Source organism: Anabas testudineus, chromosome 7 (assembly GCF_900324465.2).
Source record: "Anabas testudineus chromosome 7, fAnaTes1.2, whole genome shotgun sequence".
Lineage (NCBI taxonomy): Eukaryota > Metazoa > Chordata > Actinopteri > Anabantiformes > Anabantidae > Anabas > Anabas testudineus.
In genome coordinates this window covers 6,206,468-6,219,805 of record NC_046616.1, presented here as the reverse complement: position 1 = coordinate 6,219,805, position 13,338 = coordinate 6,206,468, and the positions used below count along the sequence as shown (strand labels likewise).

Sequence of the window (13,338 nt, the reverse complement as noted above, 5' to 3'; positions counted from 1 at the left end):
CTGTAATTGTGCATGGTTATGCATTAACAGCTCAATGCTTTGACACGCTCCTTCTCAGTAGGTGTGTGCTGAGCCTGGGAGGCGCGCTGTAGTGGCCGACACATGGATTAACAAAAGCGGGGAGATAAAGGCAGCATTACAAGGACCATCATACCTGTAGAGCACTTACGAACAGAGCCTTGCTTACAAATGACTGCTGCACTATTTTGTGTTGGTCTCTGCTCCCTCATGCTGTCTCCCAGAATAAAAAGACTTGTGAAAGGCTGCAGAGCTCCAGCTCAGCGAAGGACTCGCGGAAACTGTACAATGCCGCTTCTATGAAGTGAAGGAGAATTCTGAGACCTGGTCCATGGTCTCTTCCTCTTCAGTAGCTCCTCTCACCAGCACTGCTCTCGAACGCGCAGTGGAAGCTTGTCTCTCTCTCTGTACCCTCCTCCTGGCTGTCATCATTGTGACATGCTGCTTCAAAACCCTCTGTCAGCCACTGAATGGCTCATTCTGGCATTTAACTGTGGATCACGCAGGGACATGCTAGTGAGAATGGAGAGATGAGTGAAACTCTGTTGGTGATTTTGATTGCTGTACTGGTGGCAGTGGAAGTAAGCCCAGGGCACCTGGATTCATTCCTGAAAAAAGGAGATGGAGATATTGATTCATGGAGAATACTTTGATTAACCTTAACAAGGACAGAGTTGGATGGTTTCTTAACAAAAAACATAGTGGCCTCTTCTTCTGCAATGCTCCTGAATTGAGAGATTTGGCTGGGAAGGGTTAAAGTCTATAACTTTAGTGGTGCTTAAAGAGGACCCACAGGAGCTGGCTTATTGTTGGGAATTGGCACCATGGCTGACTCTCACCTATCTGGCTCAGTGGGAGGCTACAACACTAGTTCTTCCACCACCAGTGCTTGGAACATTGCTGGCAGTGGCCCATGGTTGTTAGCCTTCATGCTGACTGTCATCATCCTCATGACAGTCTGTGGCAACATGTTGCTTATCGCCTTGGTGTTTGCCCATCGCTCATTGCGTTGCACCTCAAACTGCTTCTTGGTGTCTTTGTTCCTTTCTGACCTAATGGTGGCACTGGTGGTCATGCCCCCAGCCATGCTCAATGTGCTGTGTGGGGCCTGGGTGTTGTGGCCTGCCTTTTGTCCAATTTGGCTTTGCTTTGACGTCATGTGCTGCAGCGCGTCCATCCTCAACCTGTGTGTGATCAGCCTGGACCGCTATCTCTTCATCATCTCACCATTGCGCTACAAGCAGAGGATGACCCCACCCCGGGCGCTACTCCTTGTGGGAGCTGCTTGGGGGTTAGCAGCACTGGCTTCATTCCTGCCCATTGAGATGAAGTGGCACAGCTTAGGCCACGGGACTGGGCACTCATCATTTCCGGGGATCAGCAGTAACAACATCAGCTCCTACTCTGAAACACTATATCCAGCAACTTACTTTCAGCTGTCCCCATCAGGAGGCCTTTCTTTCCAATGCCGCCTGCAGGTCACACTGCCCTTTGCTCTGGTGGCATCTGTCCTCACCTTCTTTTTGCCCTCCAGTGCCATTTGCTTCACCTACTGCCGGATCCTTCTAGCAGCACGGAGACAAGCAAAGAGGGTAGCAGCATTGAGCCATCCACCACACCCACATCCCTCTATTGGGGAACCTTCCCGCCCTCCTTCACCTCGGATTGCAGCATCACAGTTTCAGCGGGACAGAGATGTCTGCAGGTACCAGGAGCCTCCTGTTCCACAAAATGTACCGGTAAGAAAGAGAGCCCAAATAAGTCCACGGGCCTAAACATAAACATGATTGCTAACCAAAACATGAAGTACAGCACTGGATTTCTCGGCAAAAACTAAACTGGAACACCTGCTCAGTGGTGATGGTAAAACAGTAGACTTGCCTTAATGTAGAGCAGATCTTAATGTGAATAGGAGATGAAGAGGTTGCTTCAGTGAATGGAAACATTTAGAACAAGGGGGAAAAACAAATAACAATTAACTATGTATTGTTTTCAAGTTCGTCTTTTCCTTGACATTTTAAAGTTTTACATAATAGAGGTCATGGCTACATCTTATAAAAGGCTGTTAAAATCCACTCAAATTTAGTATCATCTAATTGCAGAAGAAAAAAGCTTAGCTTACACAAATTAAATTTATTACAGGTAGAATAACAAGAGAACAAACAAAACAAGGTGGCTGGTAACACGGCTGCTGTGATACTCTGCCCTCGTCCACAAGGATCCTGCAGTAAAACCACACACAGCACAACAGTCAGTTCTGAGTTAAGTATGAAATAATAATACTATTTTTTATTTTCACTTTTTACCTTTTAAAAAAAACCCTTTAAAATACTTCATTCTTCACTGTCTCACACTACAGTATGTGACATTTACACTGTGCAGTTTTAAACATTTCATGGCGCTGCCAAATGGAAATATTCTAGATGCTTTATGCATGTACAATGTACAATGTAATAATGTGAGTTTGCTTAAAGTTTGGCTTCACTGCATGAGTTTGTAATGACTAGTTCATTCGTCAGAGTTGTTTTTTTTTCTTTTACAAAAAAAAAAAGAATAACCAAGACCTTGTGTCTAAATAAAGGAATTGTTTTGAAGAATCAAGTTGGCCTACTGCGCTCCTGGCGAGATGAGAGGATCAGTACCACTCATGTCTTGGTTTATTGGTACACAAATGGATGTCAAAACATAATGTTTGATTTATAGCCAAGAAACTGTTGCAGCATGTAACTCCCCATAAAACCAAACATGTCAGTTTTACACTGCAGTTCTTTTATAGCTTAAACAAATAATAAACAGTGAGCACTAAGCTAAGTTAAATGGCTGTTGGCTCTGACTTTACACTTTGAGGGGTAACTGCTGTCCAGTTTCTTTAATTTAATTGTAATAATTTGATTTGTTATACTTTCTCCAATTCCCAGTAGAACCAAGAGAACACATTTACACTCCATCTACAATATTCTGAAATATAATTAATTATAAATCTTGTTCTCTACTGTCCACAGCCGTCAGTAAACAGTGAGCGCCATCTGGCTCACAGGCAGGGTCGGAGGGCACTGAAGGCCAGTCTGACATTAGGAGTCCTCCTGGGACTGTTTTTCTGCGCTTGGTTACCCTTTTTCATCACCAACATGGCTCAGGTCAGTGGAGACACCACACACTGTTTCTACCACAGATTTGACACGAGCACATTACATTTAGTCAATTAATAAAAAATCGAGAAAAAAAAAAAAATGGCAACATGACATATTAGCATCCATCCGATTCAGTATGTCAAACAAATTGTGCAACTAACATGCATGATCAAATGAGCTGCGCATTCTTTTAGAACAGATTCATTTTTCATTTCAAATATCTGAGTGATTTTCAGGTTTCTCACAAATGCTTTTGTGTGATGAGCATAAAAAGAGTGTGAAAAATGCAAAATGCAAAAGAAAGAATGAAAACACTTGGATACCAATCTATTTTTGTATTGGCCAGCTTTGGCGTCATAGCCTTGCCAAGCTATCCAACAAGGAAATAGATTGGCATTTCAGCTTTGTGTGGCTGACTCATTCTAAAGCACAGAAAACAACACACCAAAGTACCATTTATGATTATTATTCTTTTTATGATACTCAATGCACACACTCATTACTCAGAGAACAAACAGGAAAGGCAATGAAAAACCTCAGTGAGAGTAAATGAATGTCAAAAAACAGCTTAATCTAAATTGGTAATGACACTTGTCCTGTTTTTCAAGCTTTCAATGATCCAGTCATTTTGATTTCCCATCTGTGCCCTCTCGCTTCTCCCCTGCACAACACAGAGCACAGAGACTTGACTGTCTCTGCGCTCTCCTTCCTTTTCACACTCAATGTGGTGTGTGAAAATCACCCCTCCTTTCTGTCCTATTCCCACCGCCTCCCTGTCTCATCTTGATAGTATTGGAAGCTCTCCTCTAACAGCTGTCTCCTCCTTCACTGTCCCTCTCTAAACCTGGTGTTTATGTTCAGATCAGTCTGACGCAAATGTATGTGCAAGATCTATCCAGAGATAATTAGATGTTCTAAAAGAAAAGAGAAGATGGACACAATATATGATTAGTGAGGAAAAGACTCAACTCTATAGAGGTCCAAAAGTAACAGAAAGTAAATAGTAAATGTTCTGCCAAGATGCCAAGAAACATACACAAATTAATGAATGGACAATCAATAAAGACTGAAATAATTAAATTAATAAACTTTGTAAATTGATATCTGTTCACATCTGTTCATATCTGTATTTATTTTTAGCTACATTATATATCAGCTTCTTTCTTTAATGATTTCCTAACTATGCTGCTTGCAAAATAAAATTAATAATAATAATAAAAAAATGTAGACAATCATTAAAAATACATTAATATTTCCAAATAAATGGTGGCAGTATCACAATTGGTAGAGTTGTTGCCAATCTGGCCATTCACTGATGAACATTATGACCAGGATGAGACACTGAACCTCCATAAAGTTTTCCACAAAACCCCAGTTACTGAGGCTGCACAAGGGTTTCATAATTATTTATTTATTTATGTAAGTTATTCATGTTTTAATTTTAAGTTTAATTTAAATTGAAACCTTGTGGAATTTTCATTTTAAAAAAGTTATGGTTTACTTTATGTATCTTTGAGGTCTAACACACGTTTTGAAGGACTTTCCTTTCTCAGAAAATATTTAATAAGGTTGGTAAGTAAGGTAAATAAGGTTGATTTCTTTTCAATAACCTAAACTTTGCATTGTTTACGTTCATGTTTTGCTAGTTTGAAATCTTTCTTTTCCAGACATTGAAAGATCTTTTTGCAATACATTTGACTTATGCATCCTGTAACAAGTGCACAATACACACAACATTCATCTTAATGTAAAAACATTGCTCATAGTGCCACTAGTGGTCAGAAACTATACAGTGTGCCTTTAACATCTATTCTGTGTATTTATTACGGCTCATTTTATGTATATCTATTTCTACATTGTGCCATAAACATCCAATAACTGCAATTATCTTCATCATCTTCATTCAGGCAGTGTGTGAGTGCGTGCCCCTTGCCCTGTTCGACGCCATCACTTGGCTGGGCTACTGCAACAGCACAATGAACCCAATCATCTACCCGCTGTTCATGAGAGACTTCAAGCGAGCTTTGGGGAAGCTCCTGCCCTGCTGCTCCTCGCAGTCGCCCAGAAGACCCTCGCCAGCGCTTTCCCTCTCTCTACGCAACTCAGGAGAGCCTCATAATGCCAGTAACCCGCCCTCTCCCCTGCCCTCTGACCCAGCTCACCCTCCTGCCACAGCCACCGATGCTGTCAATCTAGTGGATGCTGAGCATGCTGGGATGGACCTGCCTCTGCTTCTGCCCAATCAGGTTGACACCCTTGACTGACTAGTAATTACACAATAAAATCTGCTGACATGTTGTGTCAGGGTGTCTGTAACAAGAATGACTGAAGACAAAAGAGACTCATAACAATTCATTATTTACTCACAGTTACTTGAAAGCTCAAGGCACAAGTGATGTGTTCATTCTTTATGGCCACAGAAGAACATTTATAGACACTGAGTCAGTAAGCTACACCATTGTTCTATCTTTAAATGGCGCGTTACTTATGTCACATTGTTGAAAACTGATATAAAAATCAGGTTTTAGACTATTTCCAGTTATCGGTGCCAGTATACTATGAAAGCAAGGTCAACCCTCCAGTATGTACTGCTTCACACTGGATGGAATAGAGAAAAGAAAGGCCTTGAAGAAGACACATTCACTGACTTGCCCCAAGCCTTATGGAAATCAAATTACTGTGATAATATCCATGGCAACCAAGCCAACAGATCAAAATTAGAAGGACAAAAGCAACAGAGATATTGCCTGTTTGTAGCATCCAGTACAATTGGGAAGCATGAGCAATATTTACAGGTATTTGATCTCACAGTGAGATCAGACAATAAATTACTACTATTTACAGTTAGTTAGAAAAAACTGTACCTATGTCGCAACACTATGAAACATTACAAACTAATACAATGGTCTAAAAGCATCATTTAATGGGCATACAAAGCAGTAAAATCGGGGGCTTTTCACTATCACAAGCTGCCATATGTGTGCATTGTTTCTTGAGCAGTCTTGGGCATGTCAGTGTCTGAGAATGAAATGAATTGTCTCTCCAACAAAGCTTTGATGCAGAAAAAAACTTGACAAGATGAGAGTTTACAAGGAAGCAGCTGGTCCTGTAACATGCTCTTTACAAGTCTGGCCGTTTTTGTTTGTGTGTGTGTTCTGCAGTCCAGTGTGTATCATCCCAGCTCCATGATATGTGTTCATTGTCTGTTTCAGCGTCCTCCACACCATCATACTGGGTATTAAAAGCAGATGCTGTGGCGTTATTAGTGGTATTCTCCTCAGAAGTAAGCGGTAAATTGTTCAGATCTGTGATTTGATTCTCTGATTCTGTATCATTCAAAGTGTCCAAAAGGTCTGAAATATCAGGGATATCCCAACCATCACATGTCTCCTCTGTCTCTTTCACCTTTGTCTCAGCCTTCTCAGCTGAGATCTGTGTCTCTGTCACCTGTTGGTCATTGGGAGTTTTGTAAGGACTGTCATCCGTCCCCTTTTGAATTGTTACAGGCTGAGGCAGAGCAAAAGAGGCTCCTGGCACTTCTTTTGTGGGAACACCTACTGCCACCAAGATGGTGTCCATCTGACGCATGTAGTCCAAGTGACCTTTCACCTGGGAAGCAGAGGGATGGCTTTAATGTCTGTTTGTAAATCACTTACCAATTAGTTTTTTTAAGGACATATTTTTTGTACAGCTTTTACAAGTTTTATTAGTCTCCATATTACATGACCAGGTTTATTCCGTATTGCGCTTCAGATAAATATACATTTTTTAATGTTCAGTTGTGTGGAATGTTTAAGCTATGATGGTTTATCTGTTCAACAAAACAGCTATAATGATATAAGTGTTTTACTGTACATTGAGTCATGTTCATTTAAATTGTGGCGTTATGAACAAAAAAAGACCAGCAGAGGCCTTAAATTTGATTTTTATCTTTCTTATATTTAAATGTTGTTTAAACATTTGTCTCTATTACAGTGCTATTATAAATCTGTATTTAATAACATTGCACCACATTTATTATCAATCATTTTTAATTACTAAAATGTTTGCCAAAAGCTGCGGTAATCAATATGTTTATATTAACAATTGGTTAAATAACTAAATTCCCTAAAGAATAATCAAAAGATAATGGGTTTTGTCTTATTACTTGGATTTATGACCTGCATATGTACTGTTCTGGTTCATTCCTAGAGCTGTTGACCGTAAGAAAGCTCCAATTAATCCACAGTAAGTTTCTTACCCAGCAGCCCCCAAGAGGAAAATTATGAATGAATATTTATTAAAAAATGCAGAAACTTTAAAAATATTAATAGTCAAGAATAAGCCAATGATTTGAAACCTAAAAACTGGAAACTCTAACTGTTATCAACAGAAAGTTTGAAATTAGAGGCACAATATTTTAGTTTGAATTACTTGTGTAAATATCTATAATTGACATAAATGAATATGACCGGAGCTGCAGATATATTCCGAAACACTTTTTGAAGAATTTTCTTTGCAATAATAATTATATGAATGGTATAAGTTCAGTTCAATATAAAGTATGTTCTTGGAAAACTAATATCAGGGAAACTTTTCCTTATTTAACTATAAGCTCTAACTCACCACAGAGGAAAGATCCACATTGATTATGCGTTGATCCTGGATGTTGATTGGCTGTAGCCCAGCAACAGACAGTTGTGCAGCTGAACTCCGGTACAAAAACCCCAGGAGCCAATCTCCTCTAATAGGTGTATAATCCAGAAAATTATTTAACACTTAATACTTAAAACTATAAATCCTACTGTTAAAACAGTACAGCTGTGGGTACAGTCAATACATTTTACTGCATAAATACATCTGAAAAGAACTTTAATTTACCTGCAGTATCCATTCACTATTTTTCCAGCCACTACCCTGGCCATTCTCTCCCAGGCTTTTTCTGAGCCATCGACTGGGGCTCCAAGGAGAACCACATCCTCCACTACTCCTTCACTACCTGAGGAATCAAAGCAACACACATGAAAGGATAAGGATGGTGATTGTCTTCACTTCCCACAGTGTGTGAAATGAGTTTCTGCAAGAGTCAAGCAAAACGTAGCTCACTGAATGCTCTTAATATTTTTTGAGCAATGGAAGTCGATGACACACACAAATAAGGAAAATCTGATTCTGGATTCTGTTACAATTAACCACAGTCAAATAATTAAGGTATATCAAAGTGAAAAAAATCTGCTTCAAAACCTAAAAAACTATAACAGTGTCGCCTTTTAAAGACTTGACATGTACCTGGGAATGCACCATACATTATATACTGTTTAAATTGATTTGAGCAATTTGCTGGTCAGTATAGAGAGGTTTTAGTCCAATTTCAATTTATAATCAACAATCAAAGTGTTTATACGGTACCTTGATCATTTGCAAGTTCCTGCAGACAGTAGTAGATAACTCTGGCACCAAGACTGAAACCAATCAGACTGACAGGGCGCTTCCCCTTCAATAAGAAAGAGAAGAGATGCTCAACTCTGATTTAGCTTTTAACCTCCTCCTTTTATGGAAAAGAAGTGAATAATTCTTTAGAAGCATACGTTATTATTTCAGGTACAATTAAGCTAATAATGTGTAGAATAACTGCTGACACAATCTGTGGCACACTACAGTGAAATAAGTATTAACAGCGGTATGATGGAGTACAATACCTGCTGTCTACTTCTCAAAACTTGTGCCAGATGTTTCCCCACCTCAGCTGAGCGGTTCAGACAAACACACCAGGGGTTGTCAATGACGCTGGCTGCTGCCAGCAAAGATGCAGGCCACGTCAGAGCCGCCAAGATGCCTGGAGAGTTTGATGGTGGAAAATAATTAGTGTAGTGCGATAAAGGGGTTAATATAATAAAAATGACAATGACTTCATGAAAGAGTCGGGATTGTTCATCACAAATCAACCCTTAATCACCCCAGTACCACAAGTACAAAACCTCCAGCATCCAAATAAAAATCCACTGAAAAGATGGAGCATTACCTACCTGAGAGCACGGTGTACTTAAGAGCTTCCTGGGCCACAATGCTGACTAACCCATCCAACAGAGAGGTCATGGCTGAGCCCAGATCCTTGAGGAAACGTGACTCCCACACCAGGCAGTACTGTTCCCCACACTCACCCAGGCTGCACCACGGGGCCTGGAATGAACCTGGAAGATAGCAATTGTGTTTTTATGTAATGCAGTGAAATCCAGCAAAAGGAAACAAAACAGCTTTTGCATGTGAAGTGTTTTTTAGCAACTGTGTTTGAAGTACGCACGAGGCTTGTAACTAAGTGTGCAGTATGTTTTAGTGGTGGAAAAAAGCTGCATCGATTTATGTAAGAGTGATTTATCTGCATAATGTCTTGTGGCCAATCCACTGGTATAGTTTTAAAGCATGTGTAGAACAGCAGCACTACCACATAATTTTTGTTAACATCATTTTGTTCATATCTATTTAATGTAATCAAACTGGCAGAGCCTTTAAATCTCAAAGTAAACCTGAGAAAAACAAAGATAAGAAAGTTTTAAAAGTAGATTAGTGCATATCTATCTTTCTGTCTAATTTGTTTTTTAGTGAATTTTAATTCCCTTGTGCATGTGATGGCCCTGGCACTGACCCTCCGCTCTAACAGTGAAGGATAAACACAGGCTTAACTGTCACACCAAGGGCAGCTGCTGTAGATGGTAAAATATTTGCTTTGATTTCATCACACACTTTTCTGTAACTTTAGGGTTACACTGTCATATAAATATTAATACATCTGCCTTCCTGCCGTATATGTTTATTATTGATAGAATTGTATGGCTCCCAATTATGTAACAGCAATGTATAACATCATGATGAAAATCACTACACCACAAAATGTTATATGAAATGAGCTGTAGTGATTAAATAGAGGTCAAACCTACTGTATTTACCACTGCAGAGCCAACCTGTCACTGCAATGGTCAGGTGAAGATGTTTCCCAGAGTTTAGTGGCAGGAACTGAAATTCCTCTATTGCCCCAACACACTTCTTCATCTTATAGCCTTGTAAAATTTAAAGAGAATTAAAGAAGAGCCAAAGTTAAGAGTATACACCTACAAAAATAAGGTAGCAAAAACAAAACTGTGTATTTAATCCAATATTCTAAAGAGAATACCTTTCTTTTATAAACCATCATGTGTCATCCAGCACTCTTACCTGTCAACCCAGCTCCTGCTGCTCCAAACAGGGAGGCCATTATTGCAATTCCAGTTGCTGAGCCCAGAACAGCAGCCCCTCCTGCCCCCAGCACAGCGCTGGCGCCTGCTGCCACCAAAGGAGCAGCCAGCCCACCTGTCACACCTGGCAAACAAACAAACGTGGAAAAAAACTTAGTCAGAGCCAAAATTTGTGAAGTTAAGCATTTTAGAGAAAAGTCTCCAGAAGCAACAACTACAAACTGTTATTTCATGGAATCTCTGTGCATTATTCTAGAAGTCATAACTGTATGGCAATATAATTAAAATAATCAGTTCATTAGCTTATCAACTGAAACTTATGCTTTCATAAAAGATCTTTAAGTTTCAACAACTGAGGCAACATGTATCACCTATCACTGTTCCCCCGCCCACGGTGGCTAATCCAATAAGGAGGTAGCGTCGTAACTTTCGGCCTCTTTCTCTTTTCAGCCGTCGAGAGGACTCCTCTCTAATGGAAACAGAGTCACACAGATACAGATCTGTATTAGTTGGAATATTCAAACGACTCCTAGTGCATTTAAGGTGACATGTTTAACAATTAGCTGCTTGTTTCGGCTGCACCACCATTTAATACCCAGTCCTTGCATCTCGTCCAACCACAACTTACTCGCTCTCCTCTCCTGCTTCCCTCAGTCGTTCTCCCAGTGTTTCCTCAAACTCCTCTAGCTGCCGTGGTGAGACTCGTAGAAGGCAGCTGACATGACGGATGAGGACTCTTGCTCTGGCATCATATTGGCCTGAGGACAGGACAGACCATGAGCATTAGAAAGTAACATAATTTACACCAACTTTCAGTGTCATTACAGAAGAATCAAAAGATTCTCACCATCTTTGACAGAAAAAGACACCAGATCCTGTAAGAGAAAGAGATAATTATAAGACATGTGTTTGTAGACACAGTGTAAGGGTTATACAATGCAATCACTGTTATTAAAGACAAAACAAAAAGCTTAATTGTTCCTTGGACATTAGCATAAAATAAAATCATGTATGACCTCAAATAGATGTGAATATGACAGAGACACATTGTACGCAGAAGTTATAATTATACTTGCTACACTATGCTCCATTGTTTTATACTAGAATTATAATTATTTTATAATGGGGTTGTACTCATTTACAGCAATCTCTCTGTTCTCTAGGGTTTAATTCTCCATTTTCTTTGCTGCATTTATATTTGCTGTCGCAACAACTGAATTTCCCACAGGGAACATTACAGTTTAATATTATTGCATCTGTATGCACCTGTATGATGGGCGTAGCGCCTGCAGACAGAAGATGTTCAGCTTGTAAGATGGAGAGAAACGTGTCTGAGCCCTCGAAGCCAAGGCCAGACAGGAAAGCCCCCATAACCGGCATCACTGACTCATCCAGATCCAGCCAACGGACCAAGCCCTGCAGGTACTGCTCCCTGAATACACTAAAAACACACATCAGCTGTAGAGTTATTAAACTTATAAGCATATTAATCTTGGAGCATTTTTTTTAATTTTAAGGCAGCTTAACAAACCATTTTAAATGTATTCAAGTTATCTGACCATTAAATTAGAGAACTGCATGTGCAAATCCCACTCTGATTTTGTTGTTTTTATCATCAAAGATAGTCAAAGTCAATTTACCTGGAATTCTTAAGGTAAATTGAATTCTTAAGAATTCTTAATGAAAATGTAATCAAGGTGTAATCCCAATCAGTAGCCCGTCTATACTGTACCGACTGACCACAAAATCACATTAGTCATCAGTAACTTATCATTCTGATTCCTCCCCAGCCTATGGGTCTCTTACCTGTTTTCAGGTCCAGTAAACAACTGGCCCAGGGAGACACCACACAGTGCAGAGAAAGCAAACCTGCCCTGTTCTGTCAGCTGTCTGCTGATCATTTTCTCTGGGCTTTGGTCACATGGGGCATCTTGTGTTGTTCGTGCCCCTCCTGGGTCTGAGGTGGTAAATGAACAAAGCTTAATGATTAACTATAAGGTAGAAATTTGACTGAGGCACATCACATGTAAATAACACACGCTTAAAACACATTAAGTGTAAAACTAACGCTAAATGAAATGGCGTAAACAGACACTAAAGCAGACCTTATCTATTGCTTATACTGTGTTATTTTATTTTAAATCCTGTTTAGTGGATCACCTGCATGCCGAATTCACAAGAAGATCCCAATGGCTGATATCTGTCCTTATACCATTTCCTATGTGATTAATTAATGTTCCCTATAATAAATCCAGTGTTAAAGTTCCTGTTTTGTTAATGTAGTTTAGTTCGAGGTTTCGTTCTTGTCTTGAGACGATAATAGCTACATGCAAGTAGGTTACAGGGGGTCTAACTTTGTACTTCTCATCACGTCTCAGATGAACTGACCTGAATTCAACACAGAGAAGCTGATAAAAATGTGACCCACATATAATATTTAATATAGTTTTTAGGTTTTACGTGAACTAAAACCAGTTTAGCGTTAACTTAGCTAAAGTTAACGTTAACCGCTAAAACCGCTGGTTGTTAGCGGCCGAACAACATCAACCGGTTAACTTGCTAAAACTCAGTGATAACTTTTCATAAGATCAGGAATTTAATAATTTAACTGTGCTACTTCATTAGGGTTAATTAGTAGTAAGTCTACATTATACCTGGGGCAAAGCTGGAGTCCATGTTGGTCTTTTTATCGTCCATGATCACAGATGTCAGAACTCAGCACGGAACTTTTGGTGCCTTCACGTGTTTCCGGTGAGCTCTGATATCTGATAACTACACATCAATACGAATGCCATGGAGCCACTTATTCATAGTTAAAGTTAACAACACCACCAGAGTAACAAAAGGCTATTACCAGTGGATGTTTTATTTTTAAATATAAACCCAAACATAACTACGTATTTCTTTTAATGAAGACGATAAATGTTTTTTAAAATGCACTTTGTGATTGTGATTACCTTTTATAAACCTGTGGTATATAA

At 39.5% G+C, this 13,338-nt stretch overlaps 2 protein-coding genes across 2 annotated transcripts; one reads left to right on the top strand and one right to left on the bottom strand.

Annotated features, from left to right (window-relative positions):
* Nucleotides 1-842: 842 nt before the first annotated feature.
* Nucleotides 843-5,445, top strand: htr6 (5-hydroxytryptamine (serotonin) receptor 6). The gene is made up of 3 exons (XM_026368764.1): nt 843-1,757; nt 3,021-3,155; nt 5,057-5,445. Exons 1-3 carry the CDS (start codon nt 843-845, stop codon nt 5,411-5,413), a joined length of 1,407 nt encoding a protein of 468 aa, XP_026224549.1. The 3' UTR covers nt 5,414-5,445.
* A 9-nt stretch (nt 5,446-5,454) lies between these two features.
* Nucleotides 5,455-13,090, bottom strand: tmco4 (transmembrane and coiled-coil domains 4). Its single transcript, XM_026368763.1, has 14 exons — nt 13,012-13,090; nt 12,164-12,314; nt 11,624-11,798; nt 11,205-11,232; nt 10,986-11,115; nt 10,729-10,826; nt 10,338-10,481; nt 10,064-10,183; nt 9,155-9,319; nt 8,828-8,964; nt 8,538-8,622; nt 8,010-8,127; nt 7,755-7,872; nt 5,455-6,758 (listed from the first exon to the last, which is right to left on the bottom strand). The coding sequence occupies exons 1-14, from the start codon at nt 13,052-13,054 to the stop codon at nt 6,270-6,272; spliced, it is 2,001 nt and encodes a 666-aa protein (XP_026224548.1). The 5' UTR covers nt 13,055-13,090; the 3' UTR covers nt 5,455-6,269.
* Between the last annotated feature and the right edge of the window lie 248 nt (nt 13,091-13,338).